This window comes from Oncorhynchus clarkii, chromosome 6 (assembly GCF_045791955.1).
Source record: "Oncorhynchus clarkii lewisi isolate Uvic-CL-2024 chromosome 6, UVic_Ocla_1.0, whole genome shotgun sequence".
In the NCBI taxonomy this organism is placed as follows: domain Eukaryota; kingdom Metazoa; phylum Chordata; class Actinopteri; order Salmoniformes; family Salmonidae; genus Oncorhynchus; species Oncorhynchus clarkii.
Genome location: NC_092152.1, coordinates 63278190 through 63297229, shown reverse-complemented (window position 1 = coordinate 63297229; position 19040 = coordinate 63278190). Strand labels below are relative to the sequence as shown.

At 42.8% G+C, this 19040-nt stretch overlaps 1 protein-coding gene across 2 annotated transcripts; it reads left to right on the top strand.

Annotated features, from left to right (window-relative positions):
- Positions 1–247: 247 nt before the first annotated feature.
- LOC139411414 (ubiquitin-conjugating enzyme E2 Q2-like) lies at positions 248–17620 on the top strand. 2 transcript variants are annotated; one of them, XM_071157751.1, is made up of 13 exons: positions 248–898; positions 1994–2098; positions 8691–8813; positions 9696–9752; positions 9944–10084; positions 10898–10982; positions 11092–11152; positions 11349–11439; positions 11529–11587; positions 11863–11911; positions 12012–12107; positions 13066–13132; positions 14337–17619. In XM_071157751.1, exons 1-13 carry the CDS (start codon positions 740–742, stop codon positions 14366–14368), a joined length of 1125 nt encoding a protein of 374 aa, XP_071013852.1. In that variant the 5' UTR covers positions 248–739; the 3' UTR covers positions 14369–17619. The 2 variants fall into 2 exon arrangements, with proteins under 2 accessions (XP_071013852.1, XP_071013851.1); XM_071157750.1 differs by having other exon boundaries at positions 296–898; positions 9944–10099; positions 14337–17620.
- The last annotated feature ends 1420 nt before the right edge of the window (positions 17621–19040 follow it).

Below are 19040 nucleotides of genomic sequence, written 5' to 3'. Positions count from 1 at the left end.
TCATCAGCAAGCCAATCCAATTAGTTTTCCATGGGTTTGCCAAGTCATCAATTATATTATAAATATGTTTTATTGGCCTAAACTTCCACCTGGATAAGGACTACCTTTGGCCAGCTACACGTTTAAAATTCTAGTGAAAATATTCTCCAGGTAAGGACTGTTTACTGTCACCACACAGAAAGACTGCTGTGACAAAATATTTTAAAGTTGTCTAACTGATTTATTTATTTCTATATTTTGGTGTTCTAACCTCCGCCCCTCAACTGAGCACGCACTGGATGTTGGGATTCTGCAGGCTCTGGAAAACGCCATCTTTAAACCCCAGAAGAAATCACAGTTGAGCGCCGGGGATCAACGACACACTGTGCTTGCGTTGGGTTACAATTTTGCGGGCATCATCATGATCAGTTTGTTGACCAGCGAAACAAATAAGCAACTAATTGAAATAACTGTAAATACTCAACCAGGCCACGTTGTATGGTCTTAAAATTGTACTATCAGAAGGCTAACATCAACAACTATACTAGCTAGACTGAAAGACAACGGACGAGTAATCAAGGCGTTGTTATTCCTTGTTTCCATTGGTGGCTTGTTAGCTAGCTTGCTAACCTGTCTTGAAGGCGGTTTGACATTCACATTACGTTGTTTTAAAAGGCTTGATTTGGGACTCGACTGTGTGGTTGCAGTTTTAGTCCCGACTTCACTCCTCCCCAGCGGCCCAGCCGGAGATGCGTGGAAGATGTCGGTTTCGGGGCTGAAGGCCGAACTGAAGTTTCTAGAATCCATTTTTGATCCAAACCACGAACGATTCAGAATTATTGACTGGAAGCCGGATGAGCTAAACTGTCAGTTTAATGTGACTGGAGAAAAACGTTTGATTATACATTGCAACATTACGGTAAGTAGGGAAACGAGGCGACATGGCTGGCTTAGTACGTTAGCTAGCTAACGCGGTAACTAGTTACAGAAGGTTAGCTCAGAACACGCAGTGTTTTAGCCTGGCGGCGCGGGACAGGCGAACGGACAGGTGGTTAAAGAAACACTCAGCAAATTCTGGACGGTCGAACGTTAGCCAGCTATCATTTTGCTATGCAATGTTTTTGTTTGTGACTTTTGTTTATACTTCTAACGTTAGTAGGAGTCCCAATATTTGCATGTTAGCAAGCTAGCTAACGGTAGCTGACTTGTTTTTAATATAGTAACTTAGTATGAGTAAATATTTGCATATTACTATTATAGGTTACGTACTTAACGTTAGCTAGCTAAAAATGAGAGACAGGCAAGTCTGATGATTTTAGCCAAAGAGTTATCCTGAAACTGGCATGACATTATGCTAGGGCCTAGGCTAGGCACGCTTTCTGCGTCACTGATGAACATTGTTAACGTTAGCTATCTACACTTCCGCATTTTCGAACGTTAGTTGATTGTCTAACAAGTTCGCTAGCAAATGTAGTGATTGTTGTAATAGCATGCTTCATGATCAACGCAATAACGTTTAGCCCGTCAGTTGTCACTGATAACACTAAGTTAGCTATACTCATGACGTCAGTAAATAATTGCTAGCTAGCATGATTCAAAAGCATCACTTGTCAAACAGCTTCTGGCCTTGTCAAAAGACCGTGGTCTGCCAGCTCAGCTTTTAGCTTGCTGTATGCTGTTGGTTTGTATTTTCCAATTTGCTACATTCGTTTGACCAGCATACTGATTGAATTCAGTGCTCTTAACGTTACTTGGCTAGTTAACATTCTATAAGGAATGTGAAATGGCCACCATCACATTAATTTAGCTTCCGTTAATGTTAAGTAGTAATCATATTTCTTTTGTTTCTATAAAATGACTTGAGATTTCCTAGATTTATGATTCAGACACATACCAATGTCACACTCCTGTTTAATTTCAATGTTATTGTTCCAAACAATTATCACATTTCTCAGCATTATAATGCAGATTTATTTTTGTTTTGTTTCTCCTCATTGAAACCCATGTGTCACAGGAATCGTACCCCTCCACACCTCCAATCTGGTTTGTGGACTCTGATGACCCTAGCCTGACACAAGTGTTGGAGCGCCTGGAGGATGTCAGAAAGGGCAGCACCCTGGTAATATCTCAGCCCTGCAACTAGTATAACTAACAGTTGATGGTGGAGTGTATTCTTCTGAACATTTTGCATCTTATTTTATGCTTAGTAACGTCTATCTATTCTGTGCTATTTCATCACAAGCACTTGGTTGAGCCTAGACTTATAGCAGAGCCAGCAGATCCGACCCTGTTGCTTACAGAAGCACTAGGGTCAGACAGCATTCCTGTGTAGATTAAGACTCTGCAGAGCCGTCGCGGGATATGGTTTGGAAAACATATTTCAATCCAGGGATGAGAAATACTTTGTACTCTGAATTCTCCTATTATCCCAAAAGTTTCACAGAGAAGATTGAACGACTGTCCTTTTCGTCCTCATGCAAAAACAGCTGTAGCTCAGCAGGAGCATTCTCTGTGCATGATGTCACAACGCCGGCCTGCTGAGCCAAGCCATCAAACGAAGGCAGATTATTGTGGCGCTAAATCATTATTTGACACTATTTCAATCCCAGCCTTTGATATAGTATGTGAATGCTTTGGAAGGAGACTTCCCAGTGTTCAGATAATGAAACCTGATTATGACAATATATTTGAAGTATTTGTTTACAATTTTGTCGTTTAGCATATGCTCGTATCCAAACTAAAACAACCGTATTATAATACATGAATAGTAATCAAATAAACTTCAACTAAGTGTTATACGGAGTAGGAGAAACATGTTGTTTTTCGGCCTATCACATCTCTTCTAATGACTAATTAACCATACCTGTATTGGTGTTGTTGGGTAAAGCAGTTCTGATAGGAAAGTTGAGTGACAGCTGGGTAATTTTATACTGCTGTTCCAACCTGTCTTGGAGGTTAAAGGGAGATGAATGTCAGACCAATTCAGGGAGGTACTTTGCTGCAGGACAGGTTCTCTGCCTGTTTCCTCTTAGTTTCAGCTGTTAGGCAGATGAGGTTTTTAAGTGTTTTGAAGTCACCCTCATGTCACTCAAACATCATAGGACAGCCCTCTGTCATGTTTTGGTATGAGTGTTGAGAGTGCCTCTCTGTGGAACCGGAGGGATGAGATTTCTTGACAGACACACTGCCACAGTGTGGTGTGTTTCGCCCATGATTGTTTGTTGGTGATGTGGACCCCAAGGAACTTGACTCTCGGCCCGAGTCACTACAGCCCCGTCGTTGTTAATCGGGGCCTGTTCGGCTTTCCTTTTCCTGTAGTCCACAATCAGCTTCTTTGTCTTGCTCACATTGAGGGAAAGGTTGTTGTCCTGGCACCACACTGCCAGGTCTCTGACCTCCACCCTATAGGGGCGGCAGGGTAGCCTAGTGGTTAGAGCGTTGGACTAGTAACCGGAAGGTTGCGAGTTCAAACCCCCGAGCTGACAAGGTACAAATCTGTCGTTCTGCCCCTGAACAGGCAGTTAACCCACTGTTCCCAGGCCGTCATTGAAAATAAGAATTTGTTCTTAACTGACTTGCCTGGTTAAATAAAGGTAAAAAAAAAAAAAAAAAAAAAAAAAAAAAAATAGGCTGTTTCATCGTTGTTGGTGATCAGGCCTACCATTGTTGTCGTCAGCAAACTTAATGATGGTGTTGGAGTCGTGTTTGGCCACGCAGGCATGGGTGAACAGGGAGTACAGGAGGGGACTGAGCACACACACCTGAGGGACCCCAGTGTTGAGGATCAGTGTAGTAGACGTGTTGTTGCCTACCCTTACCACCTGGGGGCGGCCCGTCAGGAAGTCCAGGATCCAGTTGCAGAGGGAGGTGTTTAGTCCCAGGGTCCTTAGCTTAGTGATGAGCTTTGTGTTGAATGCTGAGCTGTAGTCAATGAACAGCATTCTCACATAGATTTTCCTTTTGTTCAGGTGTGAAAGGGCAGTGTGGAGTGCTATTGAGATTGTGTCATCTATGGGTCTGTTGGGGTAGTATGCGAATTGGAGTTTAACCTATGGTATCTGGGAGAATGCTGTTGAAGTGACCAGCCTGTCAAAGCATTTCATGGCTATCGACGTGAGTGCTAAGGGGCAGTAATCATTTAGGCAGGTTACCTTCGCTTTCTTAAGCACAGGGACTATGGTGGTCTGCTTGAAACATGTAGGTATTACAGACTCAGTCAGGGAGAGTTTGAAAATGTCAGTGAAGACATTTGCCAGTTGGTCTGCACATGCTTTGAGTACACGTCCTCGTAATCTGTCTGGCCCCGCGGCTTTGTGAACGTTGACCTGTTTGAAGGTCTTGCTCACATCGGCTACTGAGAGTGTTATCTCACAGTCATCCAGAACAGCTGGTGCTCTCATGCATGCTTCAGTGTTGCTTGACTCAAAGCTAGCATTAAAGGCATTTAGCTCGTCTGGTAGACTCACATCACTGGGCAGCTCGCGGCTGGGTTGTATTTGTAGTCCATAATAGTTTTCAAGCCCTGTCACATCCTACGAGTGTCAGAGCCGGTGTAGTAGGATTCATTCTTAATCCTGTATTGACGGTTTGCTTGTTTGATGGTTTGTCTGAGGGCATAGCAGGATTTCTTACAAGTGTCCAGATTAGTGTCCTGCTTCTTGAAAGCGGCAGCTCTCGCCTTTAGCTCAATGCGGATGTTTCCTGTTATCCATGGCTTCTGGTTGGGATATGTACGTACGGTCACTGTTGGGATGATATCGTCAATTAACTTATTGATGAAGCCAATGACTGAGGTGGTATACTCCTCAATGCCTTCTTATGAATCCCGAAACGTATTCCAGTCTCTCCTAGCAAAATAAGATGACTTTTGAGATCACCATTTTTGTGCCAAGCAGTTCGCCAGGGTTTCCCCTATATTTATTTTGCAGCGGAGACTTACTTGGCATTTAAGCCCTTTTTCTACTTACCCAGAGTCTGATGAATTCATGGATACCATTTTTTTTTTGTATCTCTGCATGCAGTTTGAAGGAAGTTGCTGACCTGTGTTAGTGCAAATGCTAGTTAGCAGTGGTTTGCGACACTACCTTCAATTTCCTTCAAACTGCACATGTGTTCATCTGACCCTGGGTAAGTAGAATAAGTGCAAGATTTGGCAATTAAGCCCTATCCCTTTAAAGATCTGCTCTGATGACTAGCCTAAGTATTTTTTTATACGTCTCACTTCGGGCTGTATGTGTCAAAGTGCAGTTCATACATGCATCATTTATGACAAGAATTACTGTCTTTCGCTCAATTAGCCTACATTTTGTGTTGCGGTGGTGGAGGTAGTATCTTTGGGCCAGTCTTCAAAATCAAATCAAATTTTATTAGCCACATGCGCCGAATACAACAGGTGTCGACCTTACAGTGAGATGCTTACTTACGCGCCCCTAACCAACAATGGAGTTTAAAAAAAAAAACAGATAAGAATAAGAAATAAAAGTAACAAGTATTTGAAGAGCAGCAGTAAAATAACAATAGCGCGACTATGTACAGGGGGGTACCGGTACAGAGTCAATGTGCGAGGGCACCGTTTAGTTGATGTAATATGTACATGTAGGTAGAGTTTTTAAAGTGACTATGCATAGATAATAACAGAGAGTAAGAGGGGTGCAATGCAAATAGTCTGGTTAGCCATTTGATTACGTGTTCAGGAGTCTCATGGCTTATGGGTAGAAGCTTCTTGGAACAAGACTTGGCGCTCCGGTACCGCTTGCTGTGCAGTAGCAGAGAGAACAGTTGTCATACCAGGCAGTGATGCTCTCGATGTTGCAGTGGTAGAACCTTTTGAGGTTCTGATGACCCATGCCAAATATTTTTAGTCTCCTGGGGGGGAATAGGTTTTGTCGTGCCCTCTTGCGAGCACGGGGTAGCCTAATCTTAGTTTTTTAAATTACGATAGGCTATCCTTAATCGATGACCCTTTTCAGACATAATGGAATGTGGTCCCTTGAAAGAGCTACAGCTTGTTTGTCTGTCTATTAGGGTAGGCTACACTTACGGATTTTTAAATGCCGACACAAAACCTTTTCTGGAGATATGAATGGGCATTTTACTTATCTGTAAAGGAATAAGGCTTCTGAAGTTGGATTAACATCCATTACTAGGCAACCAGAACTATCAATTAAACAATCTGGAGCTGCTGCCTGCGTGGTGACCAATCTCCTAAAAAAGTACTTTAAAGTTTGTTAAATACCGTGACGTACCTAGACCTTTAGTAGAAATTAAACACATCTATCAACCATACTATAAAAACAAAAACATGTAAACACAGCAGCACATCAATCAGCGATGTTTGTCGTTAAGGAAAAAATTCAGAAAATGTTATGCCGGAGCAGAAGTTACAAATTGTCAACTATTGCTATGTTACCGTAGCTGTGTTCTAAGTCTGTAAAGGGTTGCGGTAGATAACTTCATTGCCTGGCCCTAGGAGTCATGCATATGTAATAGGGCTGTTATTATGCATTGTAAATTGTGGAATTTTATGACTTTCTGGTAAGAAATAAATAATTGCAGGTTTTAAACGTTAAGGAAAATTGTCCATTTGTCACACCTAGTGCATATGTGTGACATGGTACGCACCTTTCAGGAACCATTTGTTGCTCGTGAGCTCTACTTTGTGTATTCAAAAGTCCTGGAGAGTCTCTTTAAGATCAGCATTACAAGGTATATTTATTGCAAATAGAGTGAGCAGTGGCGCAAATGAGAGCCATGAGCACACAGCCACTGCCTGCTCCTCTCCCTACAATGCAGTGGCGCGATCCCTTCTATATCAAATGGTGTCAACATTTTCATTCTTTTTGGAGTAGAATGTATTTTTGAAAAGTCATCACAAGTGACCACTTTTATTGATTTTATTTAACCTTTAAGTAGGCAAGTCAGTTAAGAACAAATTCTTATTTTACAATGATGCATAAACCCTCCCCTAACCCGGACGACACTGGGCCATTGTGCACCTCACTATGAGACTCCCGATCACGGCCGGTTGTGATACCCAGGTTCGATCCCGGGCTGTATGTTGTCACTGAGATGCAGTGCCTTAGACCGCTGCGCCCTTCGAAGCCCTTCTCAGTCGTTCTACCCGAAAAATATCTCGGGGAGGCATGCCCCCAGACTCCACCAGCAAAGAGCAAGCCCCCCCCCTTTTCCACTGCTGAAAGAAATCCTAGGGGAAACACTGAGTTCTCTGTAGGCTAGATCGGCTTATGTAGCTACATTCTTTAACTTAGTCTACTTAATCACACTGCATGCTCTGTTTGTAGCCCACCAGATCTGCATTTTATTGTACTTTTATCAAAGATATCTGTGGTGTTTAGATTTTCTCTGTTGCACCATGCATTATACAACATTTTCACTATGTATGGACCAGGCCTACATTCAGTAGAATATATTTCTTCTATAGCAATACTGAGAAGCTTGCAGTGGTACACATTTCTGCACTAAGTTACTGTTGCTAAGGTGTCTGACATTCCCTGACACAATCTTACCTTTCACGTGGTCTCTGAAGGTGTGCCGTGGTGAAGGAACAATGCAGTGAAGAAGTATTTGGCACCTTTCTGATTTTCTGTTTTTGCATATTTTCTTACACTGAAGGTTATCAGATCTTCAATCAAAACCTAATATAAGATCAAGGGAAGTTGTGTTCAAATAACCATTTTATAATTATTTAATACATTTATTCCACATCCAATGCCCTGTGTGGAGAAATTATTTTTCCTGGTTGTTCCGACTGCAAAGAAAAACAACTACAGGAAGCATTTGATCAGTCTCTCGCATCAAACTTTGCCCTGCGCTTTTATGTAGAACTGCTTTAACTCAGCGACCTTTGTGGGTTTAAGTCTGCACTTTGACTTACTTTGAAATGTAAAATGTTGTTGCTTTTCAGCCATTCTGATGTAGATTTCCATTTTTCTGGTGAAAACCGAACACTGCATTCCACAATAAGAACCTCATAACAATGATCAAGTGTGGTGGTAGTGTGTTGGTTTGGGGATACTTTGCTCCCTCAGGACCTGGATGACTTGCAATCATTGAAGGAACCATGAATTTTGGTCTGTATCGTCTGAGCATAAGCTGAAGTGCAGCTGGTTTATACAGCAAAACGCAATCAAGTCTACATCAGAATGGATTAAAAAAATATATATATATTTGAAGCTTTGAAATGGCCTAGTCAAAGTCCAGATCTGAACCCAATTGAGATGTTATGGCAGGACCTGAAACGAGCAGTTCATGCTCAAACCCACATGTCGCTGAGTTAAATCATTTTTAGATGGAGTGGGTGAAAATTCCTCCACAGCGACGTGAGAGACTGATCAACAACGACTACAGGAAGTGTTTGGTTGCAGTCATTGCAGCTAAAGGTGGCACAACCAGTTATTGAGTGTAAGGGGGAAGTTACTTTTTAACACGGGCATTGGGTGTTGCATAACTTTGTTTATTATATAAATTCAATAAGTATCTCATTTGTTTTATTTGTTCACTCAGGTTCCCTTTATCTAATATTCGGTTTTGGTTGACGATCTGATTAGCATTCGTTGTAAAAAATCAGAAAGGGGACAAATCCTTTTTCACGGCAATGTATCTCTGACATGTCTGTGCTGTGTTATCTAGTGCTGCTGCCTGTGCTCCCCAACTCAAACTGTGCCTGCTGGTACTGTCCCTCGGTCCCCCAGCTCCTGCAGCAGCTAAAGCGGCTCATCTGTGACCTCTGTCGGCTGTACAACCTGCCCCAGCACCCAGATGTAGAGATGCTGGACCAGCCCCTCCCTGCCGGCCCTGTAGGACAAGACCGAAAGGTAAGGACGCCTAATGTCCACTCAAAATGTTTTCTGGTTTTCAAGTACTGCTAGGCCTGTATATTTTTCCGTTGGATGGCATTGAAGTAAAAAATAACCATAGAGGCTTTTTCATGAAAACCATCACCTTTCACATATCTGAAGTGAGTCATGTGCCTAATCCCTTTGTTTAATTTTATTGTCGGAAGCTACCAAGGAGATTGAAGACACTTAGCTAATGAAAGGGTTTAAAAACCTGCATGAAGAACCTAATACAGTCCTGAAACCGTCCATCAGCACAGACATTAATGATTAGTACAGAGTCCCAGGGATGGAATCAATAGACTCTTCCTGTGGGAGGGCACAGTGTGTGGTGCTAGCATAATTTGCCTCGTAACCAATGAACAGACAACCAAAGGCTACGGTTGTGGCAGGTAGCTTAGTGGTTAGAGCGTTGGACTAGTAACCCGAAGGTTGCAAGATCGAATCCCCAAGCTGACATGGTAAAAAAACAAAAATCTGTTCTGCCCCGGAACAAGGCAGTTAACCCACTGTTCTTAGCCGTAATTGAAAATAAGAATTTGTTCTTAACTGACTTGCCTAGTTAAATAAAGGTAAAATAAATGTAAAAAAATAGTCTACTTAGTCATTAGAATGACTGAAGCAGAGGTTGAATGTTAAATAGTAGCTGCCTGTACAGTAGAGGAATGTTGTTTCTGACTACACAGGAACTCGCTTACTGGTTTTGCACATTTCGGAACATTCCTACAAATATCTCTACCGGTTTTTTGTTAGACTATAGGCCTACATCTAACTTGCTAAAGCAATTGGCATCACTGAGTATGGCATGTTAGGAACGAGATTGAACTGTCTGAACTCTTTCTCTCTGTTGCGTTTCTTTAGCATGGGGTCACAGACGAGGTCACGTCCGAAGAGGAGGAAGAAGAGGAAATGGGAGAGGTCCTTATCTGTTTTCAAATAAATGTCATTACATATCGCGCTGCACATTACCATGCTGATTTGAGCTGAGCCATGCTGGATGTCAAGCTCGACTAGATGGTCAATACCAATCACACATATTTGAAGTGTTAACTTGAAGTAAAACATGTCTTCTAATGCTCTTATCTTGTCGTTGTGTGTTGTGCCAGCAGGACATTGAAGACCTGGACCACTATGAGATGAAAGAGGAGGAGCCAGTGGATGGGAAGAAGTCTGAGGATGACGGCATCGAGAAGGAGAACCTGGCCATCCTGGAGAAGATCCGCAAGAACCAGAGGCAGGACCACTTGAACGTAAGTGCTCATTCGGTAAGGTGACATTTTATACGCTTTTGGGGGATGCATGGGGAATATATCTGTCGTTAGACCTAGAACAGTTTACTGGACCCAGCACTGTTTCACTGGGATGTCTAGAGTGACCCTTTATGATATAGCCAATGTGCATGCATCTAACCAGTTTCAGGTGGTTCTGAATGGAATCTATTTTCCATTTTGTTTTCCGTCAGTGTTTTACTCTGAGAGAATTTCTTACCAATGCAGTACACCAATATTATGCTATTTAGGACTGTATTTGTAAACTAGGACATGATCGACATGGATTGCGTAGACTAAATGACAGTAATTAGTCATTCCGATAGTAATCATGTTATCTAACATTTACCCATGGCTCTCTTAATTGTTGATTTAGAATACAGCTGTTTCCCCTAAGGTCTGTGAGCAGCTCTGAGAGACTTATAAATGAGATACTCTTCTCTCATCCTCCACCGTCCCTACTACATTCAATGGCTCAGTTCTTCAAATCTATCATTATCGCAGATGAGAGCCTTGCTATGGAACCTGTGAAATTCTCCCCATATACTGTGGCAAACTGTATACTGCCAGTTAGTTCTGAAGCATTTTGTCTCCATGCTGATCAATAACTGTTCATTTCTAGGAGTTTGTAGACTTTTTATCTAAATGCAGAGAGCTATTAGCATATTTGAGCTTGGCCTGTAAACATTTGATTTAATCGTTGCCGTCAGTGTCTGTGCATTATTGTCCCCAATCGTTGAATGTGCTGTATGTTTGGGTATCGGTGTATTACCCTGTGTGTATTGTGTGTTGCAGGGTGCGGTGTCTGGTTCAGTGCAGGCCTCAGACCGCCTCATGAAGGAGCTCCGGGAGATATACCGGTCCCAGAGTTACAAGATGGGTACGTACTTCACTGCGGCAGTGCTAGAAAGCTCTTCAGATATGTTGCAATAAAAAAATTGACAGTTTGATTCCGAATGTCACTTACCAGACTCTGCATTCTCTTCCAGGTATCTATTCAGTGGAGCTGGTCAATGACAGCCTGTATGAATGGCACGTCAAGCTGAGAACGTAAGTAACTAAAGAGTGCGGTTATACTGTGGTTAAGACTGGAGGAAGTTAACCGGAAGGCTGGATCTCAGGATGAGGGTGGATAATGCCTTATCGCATTCACTGCTCTTTCGGCACTAGGCCTATTTACCATAGGAGTACTGTATAATTCTAGCATGTGGCAGATGTATAATGATGCGCTCTATTTGCTCAACAGTGTAGATCCAGACAGTCCCCTACACAGTGACCTGCAGGTTTTAAAGGAAAAGGAGGGAATGGATTACATTCTGCTAAACTTCTCATATAAAGTAAGTACCAATGCTGATACTAGAAAGCAAAGCCAGTTTGGTAGTGTTGGCTGTTCTCATTTTAATGCTATTTTGTTTTCTACCTGCAGGATAATTTCCCCTTTGATCCACCATTTGTACGGGTGGCTTCTCCTGTGCTGTCTGGAGGGTGAGTTCAGTTCACTGCGTATGAGGGGGATGGTTTTGTTTTTACTGCGGTGTTTCCACTGTGACGGAGTTGCTCCCCTCACTTAATCATGACGGAAGGGCGGTCTCTTCTGTTCTAGACATTGTCAGCAGCCAGTGAAAATCTGAATGTCAGAAGTGGCAGTTTAGCTAAAAGGAGATCATCTGTGCTTGTGGATAAGATATTTATTTTGGTGTTTTGATCACCTTTTTATATCTACATATTCTAATATTTTTCTTTCACCTGCTGTCTTTAAGTTATGTTCTTGGAGGGGGTGCCCTGTGCATGGAGCTTCTCACAAAACAGGTATGTTTTTATGCCACAATGTCAGTTCAAAACTTGTCCACTTATTTTACATTGGAGGTAAATGCTAGTGCATTGATGATGTATCGCCACTTGATTTCAGGGCTGGAGCAGTGCCTATTCCATAGAGTCTGTAATCATGCAGATCAACGCCACTTTAGTCAAGGGAAAAGCCAGAGTGCAGTTTGGAGCCAATAAGGTAAGCATTGTTTGTTTAAGGGGGCAGAGAGCTTTGAAATGTGTGAAATGTTTGAAACATGATGCATACTACAGGGTGTATTGACATGGTTTTCTGACATGGATAAAGGGGTGAGCTGTGTGTGTGGCCAGCTGGTCCATGCTGCTCTATGGAAATTAGGTATCTGTAAGCCCCCAGCACTTCATTTAAACAGGACGTTGTTACTTAGCGCCGCTGGGACAGTGCGGTGCTGCTCATCTCTTAATGCTGACGCTTCACATCAGTCCACTTCATGCTGTCATTTCTCTCCCTCTTCTCTCAGCACAGTCACACTAATCTGGCTCTGGGATCCCAGTAGAATTTGGAGCAGACCAAATGACAGGGATATTTATAGACAAGCTGCAGTTTCAAGGAATCTTGGGCCCTGCTGTATGAGAATCTGTTCTTTAAAAGTTAGGATCTAACCTTGTACACCATAGACCTGATGTTGATTTCAAATCTTGTCTAATGAAAGTGTTTATCATATCTGTCCTGAGGTTACTAAAGTTGGGTAGGTATGGTTAATAAAATGCCAGAAATGTACCTATTAATCAAAAACATAAGAATACCAATCTTTCTGTTACTGGGTTGATAGGACTCAGACTTTTTTTATAAGAGCCAGTTCCACTCTGAAGCTGAATTTTATTACACCCACACTGGAGAAAATAGACCCAGCTCCCGGCTCCTCAGATCCCCACACGGTTCAACACGCTATTTTATTATGGTGCGATTAATGGTCACCCGCGGTGTGTGCAAACGTAGCATGATAACAGATCGAGCGGCAAAATTCTCTGGGGGAAGCTGATGGAAAGGCATCCACCGTGCAGTCAGACTTCATCAAACTAATTCACTTGTACGTGATGGTGCTTAGTCCTGAGCCTTTACACTGATTGGGGCATTCATAACCACACGTTTGATATAGGCACTGTTTTTGTTTCAGAACCAATACAATCTTGCCAGAGCACAGCAGTCATACAAATCCCTGGTCCAGATCCATGAAAAGAACGGTGAGTGTTACCATGTCCAGTTACACATCTTGTATCCTGTTTGACCTTGAGATTACATCCCTCCATACAGCAGTCAGTGGTTGGGAAAATAGTGTATATATACAAAGTATGTGGACACCCCTTTTTAAATGAGTAGATTTGGCTATTTCAACCACACCCGTTGTTGACAGGTGTATAAAATTAAGCACGCAGCCATGCAAGCTCTATAGACTAACCTTGTCAGTAGAATGGCCTTACTGAAGAGCTCTGTGGCTTTCAACGTGGCACTGTTATAGGATGCCACCTTTCCAGCACGTCAGTTTGTCAAATGCCCCAGTCAACTGTAAGTGCTGTTTTTGTGAAGTGGAAACGTCTAGGCGCAACATCGGCTCAGTTGTCACGCCACACAAGCTCACAGAATGGGACTGCCGAGTGCTGAAGTGCGTAGTGTGTTAACATTGTCTATCCTCGGTTGCAACACTCACTACAGAGTTCCAAACTGCCTCTGGAAGCAACGTCAGTACAATAACTGTTTGTCGGGAGCTTCATGAAAGGGGTTTCCATGACCGAGCAGCTACACACAAGCCTAAGATCCCCCATGTGCATCGCCAAGCGTCGGCTGGAGTGGTGAAAAGCTTGCCGCTATTGGACTCTGGAGTGATGAATCACACTTTCAACTGGCAGTCCGACGGACAAATCTGATTTTTGGCGGATGCCAGGAGAACGCTACCCGCCCGAATGCATAGTGTCAACTGTAAAGTTTAGGGAAGGCGGAATAATTGTCTGTCTGTGTTATTCATGGTTCGGGCCCGTTAGTTCCAGTGAAGGGAAATCTTAACGCTACAGCATACAATGACATGCTAGATGATTCTGCCTGACCTCACTAATGCTCTTGTGGCTGAATGGAAGTCCCAGCAGCTGTTCCAACATCTAGTGGAATGCCTTCCCAGAAGAGTGGAGGCTGTTATAGTATCAAAGGGGGAACCAACTCCAAATTAATGCCCATGATTTTGGAATGCAATGTTTGACGAGCAGGTGTCCACATACTTTTGGTCATGTAGTGTATTGCAAGTTCCAATAGGGTTTCATATCGCAGCTACAGTGATTTGTTCTTGGGTCAAGATAAAATGCATCCAACTCTTTGATCAATCCTACTGTCTAGGTTGAACTGATTGTGTTTTATCCAGTATAACTGAGTGTACTGTCTCTTGTCTGATCCTTGTAGGCTGGTACACTCCCCCTAAGGAGGATGGTTAAGAGGACCGTTGACATGCCTCCACTGGGACCACATGTCTTAGGAGCACCCCCCCTCCCTTACTTTTCTTTTCCCTCTCTAACTGGAGTTGTTTTCATTGGGAGTTTGATCCCCATTCTGTTACCATGAGAACCAACCAACCAATGGTTAAAACCCCTCGCTGACCAACCACCTTATCCACTTTGCAATAGGGGATCCACCCTCTCGCTATTTATCTTTCTCTCACTTGTGCAATCGCTCCCTCTGTGTTCTTCCTCTGTTACAATCTCACCCCTAATCCCCTGAGCATTGAATTAGCTCCATATCTTGTGCAACTCCCTTAATTCCTACTCTGGGCAAGCAAAGAAGAGCTTACTTACTGCCTGTGATTTCGGGTCAAGGTTGAGGCATGGCTTTTGCTAGTGACTGAAGCCCTCTGTCAGTCGCGTGACGGGCTGAGATTCTCCGGCCACAGACTGGAACAGAGAATGACAGATGACATTCCCCTTGTGACAGTGGAGGCTGGGATGGACAATGACACGCTGGTAGTGGGAATGAGCACCACCTCACTCCCCATGGATGGCCTCTGTCATATCTGTGCTTGTGTATCTATCTGTATATTGCCAAGATTCCTCCTTCTGGAATAACATGTCCTCCTAAAGCTAGCTTCCTTAAACAACGCCTGGTCTACAAAAGCCAAAGACCCTGAATGGAGAGAGGAGAGCTAAAAAACTCCTGACCAATGTGGGACTGAGACGGCTTAATGGAGGATATCCTGTTGAGCACAAGAGGTGGAGGCCGCCTCCACCCAGCCCATTCTCTCAGGCTGCTTTTGGAAATATGACCAGGCTTAGCAAAGGCAGGTTGGATTGAATCACTGTAATGTAGTTGAATTGAACTCCATGTAAAACTTGTAAAGTTGATTGAATTGTTTTTAACGTACATTTGTGTGGGTTTTGTGGTTTGAGCGGGCGGAGACTGAGGGCATCCATTTCTCAAGGTGTATTTCAGATGTAGGATAACAAAGCATTTGCTTCATGGATACTCTTGCAGAAGTTAAAAGGAACACCTTTAAACCATGTTTTTATGTTAGCATAATGACTACTATTGTTTTTTGTTTTCCTGTATAAATTGAAATACTTTTATTTGTGGTTTCATATGTTCAAAAGTGACACACCATTCCTTTTACTCAATGACACAGTGGTGGTTTTTGGGCTTTCCAAATATGCTGGCTAATTTCCCCGGTGACCCAAACTTGATGAACCTTTCAGTAAGGCTCTGCACACAATCGTTGAGGTAATATGTACACACAATAATTTGAAAACGGCTCAGTGCAGTCCCCTGCCTAATTTGAATCCATGGTCTAACTAGCTTGTTCACACTCCCAGATCGCCCATCCATGGTCTAACTAGCTTGTTCACACTCCCAGATCGCCCATCCATGCCTCGGCTGCAGTGGACTTCACTTCATACCACATGCTCAATAATCAAATATTTGTTTATTAAAAAAAATATTTTCAGGTCTGACTGTAACTTGTGTGTAGTAATGCCTTGAACAAAAGACAGGCCCACTCATTTCCATCCCTCTGGTACCTTGTTTTCTATCTGATTATTCACTTATGACCTCATGATCTTGGTTGTCAGTGATGGAAGGAACTTTTTCAGGGGAACCCCTAACTCATGACCATCCTCAGCACTGTCAAACCTGGAGCATGCCAAGTCTTAGCTATTTGAGTAATATGCAGAATATTGTGTGACACATTTGATTTAATGTTATTGCACACATTAATGGTTTCTTTTTGTGTGGGTATTATCCACGTTGTTAGAAGTACATTGTCGCAAAAACCAGCATAGGAACCAGCTTGTTCCTAGTAAATATTCTGCTTTTCACCCATGTGAAATATACTAATAATGTGTAATTAAGCTCCATCTACCTTGTATTTGTTGTAAAGTCAGCCACCCCACCTGTACAACACCATGCATCACGTTATGTCAAAAATGGTGGCACTGAAGACTCATTTAGAGGTTTATTACTATTCACCCAACATGGTGACTGACTTTATTACCAAATATGTCTACTACACATGGATAACCGTTGATCGTTGTCATAGCCGTTAGGTATTGGTATCAAGTGTGCCACAGCTTTCCCACATGGCTGACCTCATCGTGAACATGCCCCGGCTAGAAACTCCCTCCCTGTGTTCTCTGGAGAAGCAAACTCAGGAATACATAGCTACTGCACACTTGACTTAGCAAGATGCAAGTTTTTTTTAAATTTTAATGATTGTTTACTTCCAAATTTAATTTCCCCTCCTATAATTACAGTAACCATTGGCTTGCGCGCTCTCCATTTGGCTTGTCTATCTTTTTAAAGTAGTCACTGGTAAGACTGTGGTAACAGGGTGTAGTGGAGTGATGAGGTGGGAGGGACATAGGCCCCACATATCTCATTCAATCCCTCAGATCAGTTTTGTGATGCAGAAAGGTGAACCAACGCTTTACCTCACCCATTTAAGCTCATTGTCTTGGGTCGTTGTTTCTAATCTAGGACATCATCGTGATCCTGTACCTCCTGGTTTTGCATGTAGATATCTCAGAAATTACTTTCACTCTAGGGACTAGGGTGTGTGTGGGGACTGGACAGTTTTGATTTGTCAGGTTGGATCATTTTATATTAGCTTGCAGAGGTCAGTAGATGCTGTCTCTGTAAACCCCATCTCTGGGAACAGATTATTTTTTTATACATTCATGTAGGACAGACTCTCACCAGATTAGTTCTAAAGGATACCAATTGCAAAAATGCTGTCTCCAACAGTTATGGGCGTCCCACCCGTGTGTTAGAAGTATGAGATATAAAACTAATGGACTACTATACTATTCTGTCCACCCCAGAGCAGTACTCCAACTCTTACTGTTTAAATCCCTGTGCCATCAGAGCAGACGTCAAATGGGCTTTTAACTCCGTGGAAGGCCCCATCCCATGTCTGTTCTAATGTCAGGTGTGCAGTGAATTACAGCTCTCTTATACAGATCCAGACCAGTTGTCTGACTAACAGCCCAGTGCGTTGGGAGATTTTGGTTTGAGACCTGAAACTAATTATTGGTTCCTTTTTTTTCTGGCTTCATTTTGTGATTGGCGATTGAGCGGGTTATGAAGTTATGCACTGTTAGCATGCTTTGGTTTTATTTTGTTTTTCATTGCAAGGGTCATTTTGACCATGTACAGTAATTTGTAAACTTGCATCAAGTTTATGAATAAAGGATTTTATTAAATACTCATGTGTACTATTTGAGATGTGATACAGAGCTGTATAAAACTTATATAGGACCCTCTGCTTAAAACTGAAACCAGGAATGGTGATACATTTGGCTGTTCTCTAGCTCTAACCAGAAGGACAGAGGGGAATGGTGATACATTTGGCTGTTCTCTAGCTCTAACCAGAAGGACAGAGGGGAATGGTGATACATTTGGCTGTTCTCTAGCTCTAACCAGAAGGACAGAGGGGAATGGTGATACATTTGGCTGTTCTCTAGCTCTAACCAGAAGGACAGAGGGGAATGGTGATACATTTGGCTGTTCTCTAGCTCTAACCAGAAGGACAGAGGGGAATGGCTACCTAAATCTTAAAAGCAATTGCTTTGCTCTTCCATTAGCAAATGTAAGTCACACAATCTGAGTTGGGTTTGGAAGGCTCGTATGGCGATACCACTTCAGTAGATGGTGGTTTGATGACTTCAAAACATATCAGGGATATTTGGCGCAGAAAATCCATACAAATAGTTTCACTGTTAAATTTGTATTCTCTCTGGGTGCAGCAGATTACCACTAGAGGGTGCTGGAACATTGTTACAGAAATTCATTGATACAGCGCATTCTGAAATTATTCAGACCCCCTTTTTCCACATCTTGTTTTGTTACAGCCTTATTCTAAAATTGATTAAATAGTCCACCCTCCCCATCTACACACACACTACCCCATTTCAAAGCAAAATTACATTTTCTGAAATTTTTGCAAAACCCCATTTACAGAAGTAGTCTGACTCAGTACTTTGTTGAAGCAGCTTCGGCAGCGACTACAGCATACATTTTTGGGTATGATGCTACAAGCTTGGCACACCTGTCACACCTGTATTTGGGGAGTTTCTCCCATTTCTTCTCTGCAAATCCTCTCAAGCCCTGCTAGGTTGGCTGGGGAGCGTCGCTGTACAGCTATTTTCAGGTCTCCAGATATGTTCGATCGGGTTCAAGTCCGGCCTCTGGCTGCGCCACTCAAGGACATTCAGAGACTTGTCCCAAGCCCCTCCTGTGTTGTCGTGGCTGTGTGCTTAGGGTTGATGTGCTGTTAGACTGGGGAGAAGGTTCCCCTTCTGAGGTCTTGAGCACTCTGGATGGAGCAAGTTTTCACCAAGGATCTCTCTGTACTTTGCTCCATTCATCTTTCCCTCGATCCTAACTAGTCTCCCAGTCCCTGCCGCTGAAGAACATCCCCACAGCATGATGCTGCCACCACCACGCTTCACCGTAGGGATGGTGCCAGGTTTCTTCCAGACATGGCACTTGGCATTCAGGCCAAAGAGTTCAATCTTAGTTTTATCAGACCAAAGAATCTTGTTTCTCATGGTCTGAGAAGTGACTTTTGGCAAACTCCAAGTGGGCAATCGTGCCTTTTATGATAGTGACCAGAAAGAAGCCACT